The sequence below is a fragment of the Neopelma chrysocephalum genome, unplaced genomic scaffold, assembly GCF_003984885.1.
Source record: "Neopelma chrysocephalum unplaced genomic scaffold, ASM398488v2 Primary Assembly neopelma1_125, whole genome shotgun sequence".
Classification (NCBI taxonomy): Eukaryota; Metazoa; Chordata; class Aves; order Passeriformes; family Pipridae; genus Neopelma; species Neopelma chrysocephalum.
In genome coordinates, this window is record NW_020897787.1 from 1,367,767 (window position 1) to 1,384,894 (window position 17,128).

At 49.8% G+C, this 17,128-nt stretch overlaps 1 protein-coding gene across 2 annotated transcripts in view; it reads right to left on the reverse strand.

Moving 5' to 3' along the window:
• The window catches only part of GNAO1 (G protein subunit alpha o1), a 138,031-nt gene that overhangs the window by 85,836 nt on the left and 35,067 nt on the right, over positions 1-17,128 (reverse strand). For both annotated transcript variants that reach the window (XM_027698176.1, XM_027698177.1), the window contains exon 3: positions 5,854-5,995. In XM_027698176.1, coding sequence (XP_027553977.1) covers positions 5,854-5,995 — 142 coding nt within the window. The remainder of the gene's footprint in view (positions 1-5,853; positions 5,996-17,128) is intronic.

The following is a 17,128-nucleotide window of genomic DNA, read 5'->3' on the forward strand; positions in this document are numbered from 1 at the left end:
AAATTCTGTCTGCAGGAGCAAGCCCTGGTGTGTTTATAGCCATGACAGCAGCTGCTTTGCTCTCCCTTCTAATGGCTGTCTTTATTAGCAGCATGACTGCAGCAAGCCAGACACTGAATCCAGGGGATCATTTCTGCTCTGTGAAGATCACTGTGTGTTCCTGACTCGATGATCACGACTCCAGCTCACAGGAGCTGAAGGGACCCAGGCTGTGCTGCTGCAGCAAAGCAAGGGCTGCTGGGTCCAGCCACGGGTCTCAGCTGACTTGGCTGCCTCTCCCCAGGAGGCAGAGCAAAGGCATGGAAGGAGACCATTCCAGGCTGTGTCAGCTGGCACAAAGGGTTATCATGAACTGGCTTTGGGCTCTGCTGGTGCTTCACTGCGATCGTTTATTAGAGAAAGATTTTGCGTTTGCAGAGGCTCAAGACACTTCCAAAGGAGGAAAATACATTACTGGGTTATGGAAGGTGCAGCTTTTGGTTAGAGAGGCTCCAGAGGTGTTGCTGCAGGGCACGTGGGTCATGTGCCATGACCAGGCAGGCAGAGCTTACTCTGGGGTTTCCCTTGTTCTTTGCTGTCTCCCTCTTTCTCCCACACCCTCGTTTTGCAACAAAGGTTCCCAATGCATTGGCCATCTTGGCCAGCAATCACAAGCGTTTCTTGAACGAGCCAACCATCTCCCTGGCAACCAGGCAGGCTGCGACAATAACAAATGCTTTCCTCTCATGTTTCCCACCTCTCAAGAAGTGCCCTGCCTTTTATTTGTCCCCACTGCTCAGAAACGCGAATGATGGCAACTGAAATGCACCTCGTGGAGGGACCCAGAGGGAGGGACCCAGAGAAAGATGACTTCAGCCTGAATGGAAAAGAATGACAGACCTTTAGGAAGGGCAGGCTGAAATATTTGTCCTGGACTGTCACTTGGATGTTTGTAATGGGTCTGAGACCAGCAGACCCAGTACAGCAGGAATGATTGTATAACTTCAGCTGCAGACAAATGCTGACACCAGGCAAAAATGGGGGGTCTAGTGCCACCCCTTTATTCCATTTTCCCTTTTCTCCCACTCCATCCTGCTCTTCTACAAAGCAGCCCTAAGTTGTGCTTCACCATGGTGACGTTCTCTCTGCTCACTACAGCAGATCAGCAAGGGCTGGCTGCATCCTCAGGAAAGCAGCACAAACCCAGGAGCACTGTGTCCATCCCCCAGATGACCCAGCCAGCTTCCTACCAGCACGGCAGTGCCTCATTAACCTCCCCTGCCCTCCCCAAAGTTATTAGCAGCCTTTTTGCATTTCTGAGAGAGCTTGGGTTAGGGACACGCAGCAGGAGCCAGCTGGTCCAAACAGACACCTGGCTGGAACGAAGCAACATCCACAAATACCTTGAGCTGACAAGGAGAAAAATCCAGCTACACAGGAGCAGGTCTTACAGAAGAGACATCCTCCACCCACAGTGCCTGGAAGGCAGCAGGTGACAGGGGCTGCAACCCTGCTCCTGCCACTGCCAAGCAGGAGCAGGAGGAAGAGGGCTGCTCCTAAAACCCCCTTCCAGCACGAGCAGAGGGGATGGGGCTGGAGGCACCGAGTTCCTGCAGACACCTCCCTGTTCAGGAGCAGTTTGACTTGGCCCTCTTTGCCACGTTCAATCTGGGCTGCTCAATCACACTACAGAAATCTTCTTACATGCTACTAGCCAGGATTTTAAAATGTCCCAGCACGTCTTTGTTTGGCTCCCAGTTCAGGAGTTACACGCTGCACACAGCAGAAGGTCACCACAGACACATTTTGCTACAAAGTCCGAAATAAAAAAAAAAATGAAAATCCCTATCAAAATATTTTAACACTTTAGCAGCTTTTTAGTTTTCCCTTTCATAGCTGAAGCAGAGACATGCCCAGACTCACACTGGGAAAAAAGTTCAGTGTGAAGGTCACTGCCTGCCACCTCCAGACCCCAAGGGCTGGCCCTGTGACCTGCCACCTCAGACACTTGGACCTGAGCCACGCAACTGACATTTGGATTCTCTGTTGAGTAATTTCTGGAAAGTTTCAGCCTGTTTCTGTCTGGTTTATGAACATAAGAGCACGCTCCACAGCTGTTTTCATACCACCCTGCATGGGGCAGGGTGTCTGCCTGGGCAGGCTCGTTGCAGCCAGGGACCAACCCCTCCAACCTGCAGACACCCCCAGTCCCAGCCTGGCTGCAGCTCTGGCACCTCACCCAGGTGGGATTGCATGTGCAGCTTCTGGGGTCAGCACTGACCCACCCAGGAAGAGAATTTATACTTCTTTTGGTTGGGATTTCTGAAGCCAGACTTTGGAAACAGCTCTTCAAGCAGAGGTATGAGAATCCATTTTCCCCTGCCCTTCCTGCTCGCTCAGTTCCAAACACTTGGACTGGCTTCTGGATTCCTGGCTTCAAACCTCCATTTCCCATTTGCTCTGCCTGGGTACACTGAAATGGAATCAGTGAGGAGCTTGTTTTATTAATACATTTGCACTTTAGAGGACCATTTAATCCAGAGGCTGCACGTTACAGCCGGACTCTTTCCTGCCTGTAATCTGATTATGAAGGTAAGGACTGAGCAGTGCCCTACAGACCAGCTGGAGGGTCCTGAGCAGGCAGGCCAGACTAATCCTCTGCCCCTCTTGCTGTGTGTAACCCCTTGGCTCATGGGGGACCCAGACCCTGGGAATTGGTGGCCCTGGAGATGAGGAACCCCTTGGATGCTGCTCCTCCCGCCGCCGTCTCCCGTCTCCTCACCCACTGCTCCTCTCTCACCCTCCCTCTTGCAGCACAGAGAGGATTTGTGACTCTGCATTGCACAGCTCTTCTGGAGTTTCCCACTGCCCTTCCCTGCTGTGTGCAGTGACAGTGTGCCATGAGCTGGCAGGATGTGCTCCTGCCTCCCTGCGCTGAAGGACACGGGACGAGGACCTGGGTGCTGCCCACAGGCCATGAACCCTCCCAGAGCCGGGCACAGCTGCAGGGAACCCACTGCCCTGGACAGGGAGCACACAGAAAAATGAAATCCTACACGCAGACTGTTTTGTTCTTAACCTGGGGACAGGTCCTTGTCAGCAGAGAGGGTCAGTGAGACCTGGGGCTTCTGCTTTTTGTCATTTATTTTGTCTTTTTAGCTCCTGTTTCCTACATTGATCTCACTTGGACTGCCAAAAACTGCGGGGTTTAGTCTGGGCTCTTCCCCCAGTCTTTCACTACTATTAGACCAAATGCTGGAGGTACAATTATGGGCAGGAGGAAAATGAGAACAGAGAGAGAGGATTTGGTTATTTTCCCTCAACAAGAACTGCACAAACAATCTCATTCACGTTTATTATCTAGGCAAGGATTTTTTTCCACTCTGAGCATGGTCAGGATGCCATTTGGGAGGGATACAGGGGCAGATGCGTCTCCCAGGAAGTGAGATAGGGGAAGTGGTAATAGCCAAGTGGTCCCTGGGGAAAACCTGTCCCTGGTGTGTCCCCTCCTTTCCTGCTTGCTGAATCAGGCTCGAGCCACAGCCCTGGCTCCCCCTCCTGAGCTCTCTCCTCCTGGGGGCTTAAGTGATGAGTAGGGGAAAATCCCCCACTAAAAGATTTGCATTGGAAACCCTTGGCTGAGGAATGACTTTTAAAATAGAAAAGCTTTGCTTGAAAAGGGATGAACCACGCAGCATAATACTCAACAAATCGCCTGTTTAATGGCCCCTCTTTGTAGCAGCTGTGCATTAATAACAAAAGCGGGGTAGCAGAAGCCATGTGCTTCTTTGTAAGATTAAAATAAATACTATTTCATGCTAATACCAGCAACTTTCTGTGGAGGTGGCCTGAGAGAAAGGAGCCAAGTGGAAGATCGTGGCCTGAGAGACTCAGTTTCCTTCCCCTTTGTCTGCTGCTGGATGAAGAAATATTTCTGCCATCTAGGAAGGGAGCAGAGACTCTGAATCAGCCCCTCTGACTGTGGGTTGGTTTGGAGTGGTTTGTGGCAGGCTGGTCTGACACAGCAGGACAGGAGCAACTCCTCCAGGACTACACACCTTAGGGGAAACTAGGCTGGGGAGAACTTCATCTAACTTGCTTTTACTTTGCAAGGTGTAACACAGGACCCCTACAGCCATAAAACACAGACTGAAACAAGAGTTGTTCACACCAATGTGAGTTCAGACCCTTCCATCCTGAGCACAGCACAGCAGAGGAGCAGGTTGCCCACAGAGGCTCCATCCTTCAAGGATCTCAGACCCAACTGGGTAGAGCCCTGAGCAACCTGGTTTGACCTCAGAGCCAACCTTGCCCGAGCAGGAGGCTGGGCTGGACACCTCCTGAGCTCCTCTCCAGCCCCATTTATCACATGATCCCGGGAACATTTGGCGTCTTTTCCATGGGAATACGAATGAGCACGACATGTTGTGCAGGCCAGCACCCCACCTCTCGTTCCTGGCAGTGCTGGTGCCAGCTCTGCCCCTCCACACCCTGCCTGGCACTACAGCAGCGATGAGCTTCCCCTCCTCGCATTGAGACTTGGGGTGTTTTAAAAGAAAAAAAAAAGAAAAAGGAAGAAATTTTATATTTTAATGCTGTCTGTCTGCCACAGACTATTTATCAGACACGGAGAAGGATTTGTTTCTGTTTTCCTGAGCATAGGTTTTTAGCTGAGAGGAGCTACGTTGCCTTGCTGAGAGCTGAGTCACCGAGTAATCAACAGATTAATGTGTTGGGTTGGGAGCCATCAGCGTTGGCTCTGGGCAGCCTCACAGGAACTCCACTGTGGGATCAGCCCCACCTTTGGGACAGAAATGTCTCCGGGATTTAGAAAAAAATCCCTGGGTGCAAAGAAATCAAAATACCTCTTTGCAACGGGGAGAAATAAGGCTCCTCTTCACGCAGTGGCACCACAGCAGGATTTTGGCATCCCTGCCAGTGAATGCTTCTATTATCAACCCTCAGATAAGGAGTTGGGGGTATGTCATACATCTGTCACTTGAGAGCTACCTAAAAATAGTCATGACAAACTCAGTGGCATATAGGACTTTGCTTTTACCAGGGCTTAAATATGAAATTATTTCATTTCCAGTGAAACCGAGCAGTTTTGCTTTCTCTGGGATGGCAGCATGCAAAAAGGGAGGTCTTGACTCCTCTCGAGGGCCCTGGGTTTCTCTGTGTGGGCTTGACCTGAGCCAAAAATGCAAAAAGGCAAGGCAGAGGGTGGCAGGGGCACCTCACAGAGGAGCCACTGTTTAAAAATAGAGAGCTGGTGAAAGTAACCACAGAGCAGTAAAAGGACAGGCTGGCCTAGGTGTGTGGCACCAGAGGCTGCCAGGCATCACGTAGCTGTTCTGATAAGACACATGCCAATGCTGCTGCCTAAGAGCCTGTCCATACCAACCTCCCTGGAGTAAAATATCCCCTTGTTTTCACGGGAAGTTGCCGTTTGGGTACACTTAAATGGGGGATGTGTGAGCAAAAGCCAGTCAAGCCCCAATCAAGTTAATCCTAAAAGCTTCCCTGCATGAGCAGGCTGATGGAAGGGCTTGGAGCAGCAGCAAGGCTTCCATGTTTTCCCTGTTTCCCCAGGTCTGTGGGTGCTGTCCAGGCCATCCTTAGACAGCAGAGTGGTGCTTTGCCCTGGCCTGGCTGGTGCCAGGGCACGAGAGAGCCTGGCTGTGGTGATGCAGGGCTGCCCTTCCTGGCGTGGGGGCACAGATGGAACAGTGAATGGAACTGTGCCTCTGCTGGTGCAACGGGCACACAGTGGTGATGGAAATATCCCCCCCTCCCTCCTCTTCCCTCCACTGTGCCAATGCCTCCTGTGGGTGCCCAGCTGCCCGTGCCCAGGCAGGGGTGATTTTAACTCACCCGTCGCTCCTTGTCGCCGTACTCGATGCCCAAGGTGTCCATGGCACGGACAATCGCTGCCAGGGACTGGATAGTGTTGCTGTAGACCACTGGCTTGTACTGCTTCACGTCCTCTCCAGAGAAGCCATCCTCGTGGATGATCCTGGAGAAAACGCAGAGGACAAAAAAACCTCTTGAGAATGTAATTTCGGCGGGGGAGACATTTAAAAGGCAGCTGTGCCCTTCTGAAGAGCACATCTGCTGGCTTGATCTGCTTAATTTAGTCAGCATTTCTTTTTAAACCTTTCTGGTTGTTCACCAGTAGTGTCTGAGCCCAGTGCTGGAATTAGCATCCCTTTTGCTCTCTCTCAAAGAGGTTTTCTGCAAGCGCTGGAACCTGGAGCACCTCGTGTTCACACGCTCACTGCTCACAGGGGGGAGGTTCCCAGATCCCACATTACCCTCCCAGTCAAGGGCTATGGAAATAGGTTCAATGACCATCAGATCAGATCTTAACCACTGAAACAAATTATAGAAACCCCTATTTCTTGTCTAGTCCTTTCAACAGGAACTCCTGGGGTGCCTTGCAGAAGGAACTAGAGTCGAAATACCCCTGGTACACATGGGGAGACAGCATGGAGAGGGGCAGTGACTTAGTTATGTAGCATTTAAAGTATTTGCAACCCTCCCCATCTCCTTTCCCCTCCTTCCTTCCCCTTTAGAAACAGTGCTGGGATTTTTGTTGCCTCAGGGTGTGTTGTGTTATCCCTTCCCAAAGCAGGACAGGAACGGGACCCCCAGTCCCATCAGCTCTGCATGTGGGATGCTCCGTGCCTTGGTCTCTGTTAAACTCCACAAAGCAACTATCTGAGGGAGGGAGTTCTTGCAGTCCCTTGCTCAGATCAGAAGACTGACCCCTGTAATTTGTTCACCTCTAAGTAACTCAAGAACTAAGCCTGGATGTGTCTAGAAAACAGCGAGGATTTGCAGAGCTAATTGTGTCTGACAATAATTCTTCCCAGTGAAGACATAAGTTATGATCCTGTCTTAAATGTCAGAAGAGAGGATGATCTGCTTAGCTAAAATGAAATCCTTGGTTGCTCATCCTCAGATGTCTCTGGACAGCAGAGGGTCTCTCAGTAACAGATCTGGTCGCTGAGAAAACCGAGCCCCCTGTCAGGAACAGGAGTTTTGATGCCTTTTTTTTCTAGACCAGACACACACAACTGAAGGTCCTGAGCAGTGCTGGAATCTCCCAGGGGACAGGGAGCACTGGTGGGGATCACCATGAGCTTGCAATGGATCCAGTGCTGGGATGGAGAGCAGGGCTGGGTGCCAGCCCTGTGTTATTAACAGATGACTACACGAAGAACAAGGCTGGTAGAAACATGCTGACCAAGACAAGAGATCTCCTTCCCCTGATGGGAAACTCACAGAAAGGCTTCCTAACACAAAGTGACTGACTCTCTGCTGTCCCCACCACAACCTTGGCTCACTCAACACTGAACACTCAGCTCCTGGGAAGAGCTGCTGAACAGCCCCTGAGTCCCAAAAAAACGCAACTACAAGCAAAGACAGCCTCAGACAAGAATTCAAATTATTTGGTGACCAGGAAATTATTTAAGCCACTGATGTGAGGAACTGGGCAGAGCCCTCTGTGGGGGTACCCTCCAGGAAAGGGGAATGGTGCTGGTGAGCTGGAAACAGCACCAGGGGCTGCTGGTTCACCCCACCTGGGCTGAGCTGAACAGGGGTGGATGAAAACCTGTCTGGCTTACTAAATCCAGACTTGCCAATTTGTCAAAAGCTAGTTTGGATTTTGATGGAGTTATGGGCAACTGCAGACCTTGTACCCTGTAGCTTTGATTTTTGCTTGAGTCCAGTGCTCGTGCTGAGGTTTGGAACAGCAGCATTTGAGTAACAGGGAGGGAGTGGGGGGCAGCAGAGCTGTGTGTCGACACTGGATCTCATGGATCATTTACTGGTACTCAGACAAGTTGCTGAACTTCTGGGAAACGTGTTCTTTGCCAAAAGTTGCAGTCAAACCTGAAGAGTTATGGTTGGCACAGGGCACAAGGAGCTGCATCAATCCCGTTTGAATTCAAGGGAGGCTGTGCAGCACCGGTTCCTCCCAGCCATGAGCAAGGCAGCAAGGAGCTCAGCAGAGCAGGGGCCCCAGGGGAGGCAGGCAGGCAGTTAGCAAAAGCATCACCAGCAATAATTCATTCCTTCTGGTTGGTTGGCTCAGGGCTGGATTTTGGATGAGCAAGACTAAATGTTGGTTTTCAGGCAACTAAGAGAAGAAAATGTAAGAGGGGGGGAAAAAATGGGTGAGATCAGGCACAAGGGGCAGTGCAATGGCTCAAGAGGATACTGCTGGAATTTGTTTGGTCCAGCTGCTGGAGGAGGTGGAAGTGATCCCACACCTCGGGCTGGCTTTGTTTCTGCCTTTCACTGACAGACATCAGCTGGGGGACTGAGAAGGCAAAAAGAGGGCTGAACATCTGTATGGGGAAAGAGGTGAGCTCTGGTCTTCTTTGGAGTTTAAACTGTCTCTGGCCTTGTGCCTGACATTTTCACTTCTAAATACTGCAAGCCAGCAAGCTCCCAGTCGGGTAACAGGGCTCCTTGTGCTGGAGGGGCAGAGTTAAGCCACGGAGGTGGCTCTGGGATCCCTCAGGGAACATCTGCAGCTGGGCAACACGCTGCCACCCTTCAAGGCACAGGCACAACAGTGTCACTTTTAAAGGGGGCAGAAAGAGAGTGGAGAAAAAACCACCCCAATTGTTCCTGTGTGAAATCCCTCTGGGAATGCAGCCACGGCCACTGAGAGCAGCCCTGAGGATGCCAGTGCTGAGGTTCTGCTGTAGGAAGTACCTGTGGATTAATCAATCACACAGTCAGCACATCACCTAATGTTTGAGAGAGCAAATCCCCCCTGACTCCCCTTCCACAGCCTGCTAGGACACCATGAACTGGTTTATTGTCCCATGTGCTTTTTGCAAATGTTTCTCCATTCGCTTGCCTTGGCCATCCCGTGGCTCAAATGCTGGAGCAGCTTTTTCCACAGCCCTTTGGAAATGCTCCTGCTGCCACTCACCCGTTTGGGACACACCTTTCTTCTTGCTTGCTGTAGTGCTTTGCTGCCTAGAGCATATTTAAAGCTCCAACAGGGCTCCTGGGAGGTTTATTGCTGTGGGACATGGCTTGAGCCAGCTCCTGTGCCACAGGACACAAGGGGCAGTGGGGTTTGGGTGCTGCAGTGAGCTGTGCCCAATAAAAAAGTGTGGGAACTGCCAGAAGTGAGCAGTGTGTCAAGACTGTAAAGACTTTAAAGGTTTAGGCAGGGTGGGCTACTCCTTAAGCAACCTGCAAATGATGGGAACAGAGTGTTTTCAGCACCGAAAATGTGAGTTCTCTGTTTTCTAAGTGGCTTATATCTTTCTCTGTGTCTGAACTACAAACAAAACTGCTGCAGGCAGGTTCCTCTTTGCCACACCAGAACTGATTCTCTCCAGGGCAAAGGAAGAAAAGGGATTTAAGAGGATCCCCGGGGGCTGCGGAGGGGGGGAGAGAACGCTGTAATTTCAAAAAGTGATTCTGAGCAATTAAAAAGCCATTTCATTCACCCAGTGACTAATGAAACACCGTGCTCTGAATGGAATGGTGAGAGGCAACCGAAGCAACCTGATTGCCTGAGGTACCCATTAGTGCCCGCTCCCCATCCCTCAGCTGCTAACAACAAACCCCATATGTTGCCACGCTGTGTTGTTGTACTCCTGTCAGAACGGCAGTGACAGGCAGGTATTTGCTGGGGAAGGTGGTTCCAGAGCAGAGCAGATCTTCTGCCGTGCCCCAGCAAGCCATTAATCCTGAAGAAGTGCCCGGTGCCTCGGCGATTATTGCTCAATTACAAAACAAATGAAATCCTTGGAAGCAGGGGGTGCATTCTGTGGAGCAGTTTGCTTTGGCTCCCATTCAGCAGAGCACTTACAGCCTGCAGCCCTGCACACCAAACCAGTGCATTAGAGAGGCAAAGCTGAAGATGATGCTGCTGCCTGTCCCTGCTGACACTGCCGGGGTGGGACAGACCCCAGGACAGCTCCAGCACAGCAGGGATGGGGCTTTGGGGCTGATCCCAGAGCTGGGGGCTGAGCCCACCAAGGAGCCACTTTGCCCAGGTCACATCCATCTATCCTGAAAACTTCCCGGAGCAGAGGCTCCAGCCACCCTTGTCCCCACACCCCAGCCAAGCTACTCTGGCGCTTTCCATCCAGCTCTTCCAACCTGAGCCAGGTTTGGCAAAGGCACTGACACCTCCCTACCCCTTCCCCAGGCAGGCAGTCAGTCCTCCTCCTCTTTGAGGCACAGTGCCCCAGACTAGACCCAGGCCTCACTTCTCTAGCCTGCCAACACGGTTTGAAGGTGGAAGGACCTCTCCCAGCTCCTCATCACTGCCAGGGGCAATGATGTGTTTTCATCCATTTCCCACTGATGAGAATTCTGAAGGAATTTGGCCCCAGAGGAGTCCTGGGTGACAGAGCCCTCAGCTCTGACCACGAGCCACTGATAATTGTATTCTTTGGGAATGAGCTGTGCTACTCATCCAGTTTTGTGTGAGGCCTGAAGTAGTTTTATCTGGACTATTTTTCCAGGTCACTTTATAAAAATCCAGTCGGACCGTGCCAAAACCTTCCCAAAATCTAGATATGGAAGCAACTATTCCACTCCTGCTTCTCCTGAGAAATCAAATGAGGTTAGTTTAACATGCCTCAGTTCTGTGTAATCCATGCTGGATGTCACTTATCTCCCTTTTTACCTCCAAGGTGCTTGCAAATTGTTTGATTGATGGTTCAATTCTCTTGAAAGCTTCTAGAAGCCGACTGGCCTATAATTCTTACTCGTCCCTCCCCCCTCTATATTTACAGATGAAGACCATGTTTACATTTTTTTCTTGTCTTCTGGTGTCTCCCCTGCCCTCCAAGAGCCCTCAGCAGAAGTGTTTGTGTTTCTGAGGCGGCGCCTGTGAGTGTGTGCTGAGGATGCTTTAAACAGGGCTGACCTGAAGACATTTAATCTTCCTGAATTGTCTTCCTTGTGCCAGCAGGAGGGAGGTGGTGTGCTCAGCAGTGGGGCTGGTGGACACCCCTGTTCCCCCTCCTGGCATCCTCCATCCCCTCCCTTGCACAGGGTTCTCCTGCCCTGCCTCACCTCCTGCCCTTTGTCACCGCTCCAGAACCTCCAGCCAGTGCTTCCCAGGCATTTCCTGCGGAATTCAGGGAACTTTGTGTGGCTTCAAACTGTCTGTGAAAGGCACACACGGAGAATTCCAGCTGCCTACCAGAGGAAATAAATCCCATACTGTTTCTGTTTTACCTTAAGGTGATTTAGTTTCCATCAGCGAGACGTTTCCAGCCCAATGAAGTTTTCCCATATCAGTGCACATCCCCACAATTACAGTGATGTGCTTGAATAAAACCTGGCAGGAAATCACCAGGGGATTATTACACTCCAAGGGTGTGATATAAATTAAGGGTCCAGTTTCTGTAGGAGCAGTCCTGCCCCTCACCTTCACCTGGACTAATTAAGGTGAGGAAAGGTCATTGCACAGCTTTCCTACAGAGCCTTGTGCCTCAGCCAGGAGTTTCAGCTCGTTCATACTGATACCTTCAGGGTATAGACTGATCCAAGGGGGATTTTACATGAAGAATCTTGGAACCAACCTGCATACAAATCTATTTTTGCTCAGCAAACTTTTCTGTTTTTTTGTGTTTTTTTCTCTCCCTTCTCCCCCTCTTTTTCTTTCAAAAATAATCTTTTCTGTTTCCTAACCAGAAGCAGGCAGGCTGTTGTGGTGGGGATGGGCAGAGCTTGAGTCAAAAGAAAAAAAATCTAATTCTGAAGAAAACTCTGCAAGCTTTGTTTGCAAATGGGGAAAAACAGTGCAAAAATCTGATTTTAATATGTAGGGAGGGGGGATGATCAGATTCTGATGGAAAATCTTCTGCTGGAGGTAATCAGCTACTTTAAATTTATTTTTATCTTGATATGAGGTTAAAAACTTTGTTTACAGGGGAGTTATGAAGCTAAATTCCAGTGATTCTCTTCTCACTCATTTAATAGCCTGAAATGCGATTAAAAACTCCTGGATTATGTTAAACTAAATCAACGCAGATGCCCATGACCTTGTGTTTCAGAGGCTGCAAAGGCACAGTTCAGACCTCCGTGACAGGGTGCAAATCTCTCTAAACTCTCATTCCTTTCCCCCCTGGCTGCACTCGAATGCCAGGCTGTACATCCTATTCCCACAAGAAATTCTCTGAGATGGAGATTAAAATGACTGTTTGCCTACATGCCCATCTCTTTTGAGAGGAAAAACAGCTCCCCTAGTCAGGCTCATCTAAAAACTGCAAATGGAGCTCGTTTTAAAAAGCATAATATTTTCAGCCTGGACTTTCAACACCGGTCCAAGAAACACTGATGGAGCCCAGTGATAGACTCCCAGCTGAGGAAGATCTCCTTTCTGGAGGAAATACCTTTGGGCCACTCAAAACTGAATTCTTACCACCAAAGTATTCCTTGCATGCAAAGATATTATTCTGACTGACCAGATGGTTCACGTTAAAAAATAAGCAAATCCATCAGGCGACTGAAATGCTGCCAGAACCTACAGCCCTGGAGATGGCTGAGCTCACTCCAGTCAACTGCACAAGTTCCATGGCCCTGTACAAGGCAGAAACATTCTTGCTCCTCTAAGGCAGTTAAATTTGTGCCTAATTTAAGTGTAAACTACTAAAATGTAAATTAATAAATGTAAGTCACCCCGATGCCTTCACGGTGTCTCTTTAGAGCCAACCACGTGCTTTTGCACCTTCACTGCTGGCCAAAAAGCTTGGAAATGATGTTATCAGAAGCTCTCCTGTGTCTGCTCAAAACAGGCATTGCTACCACCTTGTATTTGCCCATGGATGAGCAGCTCTTGAGCCAACCATGACTCACTCCCAGACACGCAGGGGCCACACACTGCACCTTCCTCAAAACTCCTGCTTTCAGGTACATAAAATATAGGCAGAACACTCTTCACTTCCAGTTTCACACAGACCTAAAGCAGAAACAAGTGCACCAAAGTGCACTCCCAGCGTGGTGCTGTGTCCCTGCAGCCCTGTGGCTTTTCTGGAAGCAGCTCGTAGTCTTCTTTTAATTATTATTATTTTTTAATTGAGTTCTACATCAGTGCCTAATTTTGGCTTTGGGCTGTCTTGAAGGGTGATCCCTGCTTCGGTTGAATGCTGCAGCTGAGAAGAGAGATGATTTCCTGGACTGCATGCTGAGGTCCCTGCAGTGTGTCCTTCATCAGGGTGTGGGGTTGGCGTTTGCACCCCACATCTGGGATGCACCAGTGACCCTTCCCATCCCTGCTCTGGGAGGGCTGTTTCAGCATTTACATTTCCAACAGGAAGCAGCGGAGTGAAATACTTTGTTTTTAAGTGTGTGTATAAAACAATTTCAAGAGTGTAAACAGTCTACTGCATGCTGAAAGTAATTAATTACTGCTGATGAATGAAAGACACTGGTTCTGATATTTCAAAAGGAGGCAAGGCTGAGCAGGCAGAGCAGTCAGCTACTGTGCTGGTACTCCACCCAACTCCATGGGGACATAGTCATCCTTTGAAATTTAACACCACAAAGTCAGGAAAATCCCAGAATCCTTTAGGTAGGAAAATGCCTCTAAGATCATCAAGTCCAAATGTTACCCAAACAGGGCCAAGTCCAACAAAAAACCAGGTCCCCAAGAGCCACATCTATAGAGACATGTCTTTTAAATATGTCCAGGGATGGTGACACTTCCATGGGCAGCCTGTTCAAATGCTTGACAACCCCTTCAATCCCTCCCAGCATCCCATTTAAACCTCTCCTGGTTCAGCTTGAGGCCGTCTCCTCTCGTCCCACGGCTCACCCAGGACAATCAGCATCACCCACAGCAAGACTAATTGTGCCCTGAGTCAACCCCACCAGTGGTTTGGCCCACCTGAGTTACCCTAATGACAGTTTTTCCCTGCAGAGATGGCTGGCCACTGGTCCCCAGAGGAGTCCTGGTCCCCAGGAGCACTGCTGTGCTCCCAAGTGACAGTGACAGTACAAATGAGCTCCCAGCCCCTGGGGAGCTGCAGGGAGGGCAGGATCTGGGCTGGCTGCTGGGGTGCTCTGATGCACACGGGCTCAGGACCTGACCCCCAGCATGGAGCTGCAGGGATTTAGAGCCTGGCTCAGCCCCAAACCCAAACCTCAGCCCCAAACCCAAACCTCAGCCCCTCACCCTCCAGCAGAGAGACAATGGACAGCAGTGTGAGGGTGCAGGCAGGAGAAGGAAAACCCATCACACTTGCTGGTGCAGAAGCCACACACAGACCCTCTTTTTGCTGCCCCAAATCGATTTCTTGTGGTCCCAGGAGGCAAATCTGCCCAGCTGGGAAGCAAAGGGCTCAGGCAGGGATGCAGCAGAGGCTGCCCAGCCCCACACATCCCACACCAAGCTGGGAGTGGGGCAGACTTGGATTTTATGCAACATCAGACCACTGGCATAGTTTGTTTTCGCTAAAATTTGCAGTTGGTTAACTTTGATAATGTGCCCTCTCCTGGGGCCTTAATATTAAGATCAAATATTGAATACCCTACATGCACCTAATTAGCTTTAATATGCATCCTGCTCGGCTCAGTAAGAACAGCAAAGAAACACAGTCAAAAACAATTAGACCACGACATTTTTCAATAAAAAAAAACCCAGCTGGACTACCCAGATTCCTGCAGCAGCATTTGCATTAGACAAGATTGCATTTTTTTCCTGTGGAAAAAGCCTCAGAGCCAAAAGGGTTTCAAATAGCACCAGTGGAGGCTGACAGCTGCATTCCCTTTTGTGCATTCCCAAATAATTCAGCAAAGGAAAAAGGGTTCCTGCTCCAAGTGACTTATCTCCTCGGCCCATGCAATGTGCTACACAGTCAATCTACTCTGTCCACGCTCGGCCTGAGACCAGTGAGATCCCCCAGGGAAAAAAAAATCCACCGGTGATGACCCACATGAGAGAAATTCTCATTAATTCCTCAGTAATGTTACATAAGGTCATTTTGTTGAATTAAAATTATTGGGATTAATCCTCTTAAATGTTCTCTTAGATGCAAGGGGGATCCAACTGCAGCTGGATCATCCCACAGCTGGTTCTAGAAAGTCAAAACAGTGTTTTAAAGCCCCGTAATGGTTTTGTTAAATTCATCCCCTGAACAAGGACACAAAGCAGCTTTTTATGGCTTTTTTAGATCGCTTACAACTTCTGTAAGCTGTCATTAACTATCATCAAAGCCTGAAAAACGAGGCAAATGGGTTCAATGTCAGTTTTACTGCCCAAACCTAAATAATATTTTTGGTTTCCCATCTGCCTCATCTGAAGTGTTTTGATAGCTGGAAGGTGACTTTGCCTTTCAAAACCTTTTCAGATGTTGCTCTCCACAACCAAATGTTCCGTGGACAACGGAGGAAACGAGCCATGCACAGCCTCTTGATGGCCCCATGGATTTCATCCTCACAATCCAGTCCCACCATCAAATCCCACAGCAGGACCAGAGCAGCCCTGTGTGTTTTACCCAGACATTGCAGGTCAGTGCTCAGCTCTCTCAGGGCATCAAAGCAAGGCTTTGGTGGAATCTACCTGGTTCCTTGCCCTCCTGTGACAAACCTGTCTTCCAAAGCCCTCCATTCTACTGAAATCCATCGGGATTGGGAGTTCCTCTCTTGTTTCTGGAGCTGATCTCTGCACAGTTGACACATTTTGCTGTGTGTCCTAGCTGTATCAGTGCTCATTAGGAATCGTGTGCTGTCATGAAAACACTCAGCCGAAATAAAAAGATGCTTTAAAGCAGCTTTGCTTTTTTGGGATATCAAATCTAGCAGCAACTGCCTTTCTGAAGCAATAATTGATGTGTTTGATTAGGTCTGGTGGCAGATGGGGGTTTTTCAGTACTTTTGATGTTTCCACACGTTAAGCTGAGAAGGAATCAATTCTGGAGAGAGCGATTATGGCATTCCTCGTATCCTGTCCATCTTCCCTGGCACGATTACAGCTCAGGGGCCCCATCTCTGAGCAGTGTGCTTGCCACAAGCCCCTGGGTGTGCTGCCAAGCTGACATTAGCCTCCACTAATCTCAGCTCAGAGATCTTTGAGTCATGGTGTTCCCAGCTCTGCAATGTGCTGCCTTTCCGTCAGAGGATGTAATCAAGCAACACCCCACAGATCACAGTCCAAGGGACAGGATCTGACTGCTGGGAAAAATCCCTGAAGGCTGCAAGGGATCCTCCAACAATGGAAAATTTTGCAATCAAAATGGGGATGGCTGGTGTAGATGTGATAGAAGTCCTGGGCAGAGGAACAGCAGTTTGGAGTCTCTCACCCCTGCTGCTGCAGGCTGCACAAAACCAAACCTTGCCTGTCTAACTCTTCCTTCTGCCAATGGGGCTAAAAGATTTCTGCTGCCTGCACTTCCTGGAGCCCCGTGGAAGTCCCTGCCTGCAGCTGAAGCATGGCTGTGATGGAGCAGGGGTGGGCACCCTCCCAAAGGGAGCTGTGAGAGCCTGTTTTGGGCCCCTGTGCTTGGTGATGCCAGGGGAAGGGGCTGAGCCCTCCCAGCCTGGCTGCTCAGCCCTGCTCGCTGTGCTGGGGCTTTCCAAGCTGAAGACTTTGAGCTGAAACATGGCAGAACAGGGTGTTTTAGGATTCTGCCCACACTGCTGATAAGGTGTCACAGCAGAAAGGAGGTACCTTGCACTCGTGATTAATTACATGCATTTGGATATATTTAAATCATAACTTCCACACTACTTCAGGTTATCTGAAAGGAAGACAAATGCACAGCTTTTCCAGCTTTTCCCTGGCACCTGCCACAAGGATTCAAATAACCCTTCCTGGATTCTCAAATGCAGCTGATGTTTAGAAAATACTGGTGGGGAACAAGACCTTGATTGGTCTGATTCAGTACCTGCACCCAGAGAGGTGCCTTACCTGTGGCACTGGGGGAAGGCCCTCAGCTCTGAGTCTCCCACCTAAAACTGCCCTGAGAAAGGTGAAGGAACAGTTTTTTCCCAGTGTTTCCCCAAGCTTTTCAGCCAAGCTGTTCCAACACAACACGGTTTGAAAAAGGATTTAAGACCTTGGGCATCCTCAGCGCCTCAGGGAATGTCCTGGCACAGGGGACACCTGCTCTGGGGTCCCTCTGAGTGTCTCCCTGTGCTCCTGTCTCTCCGAGCT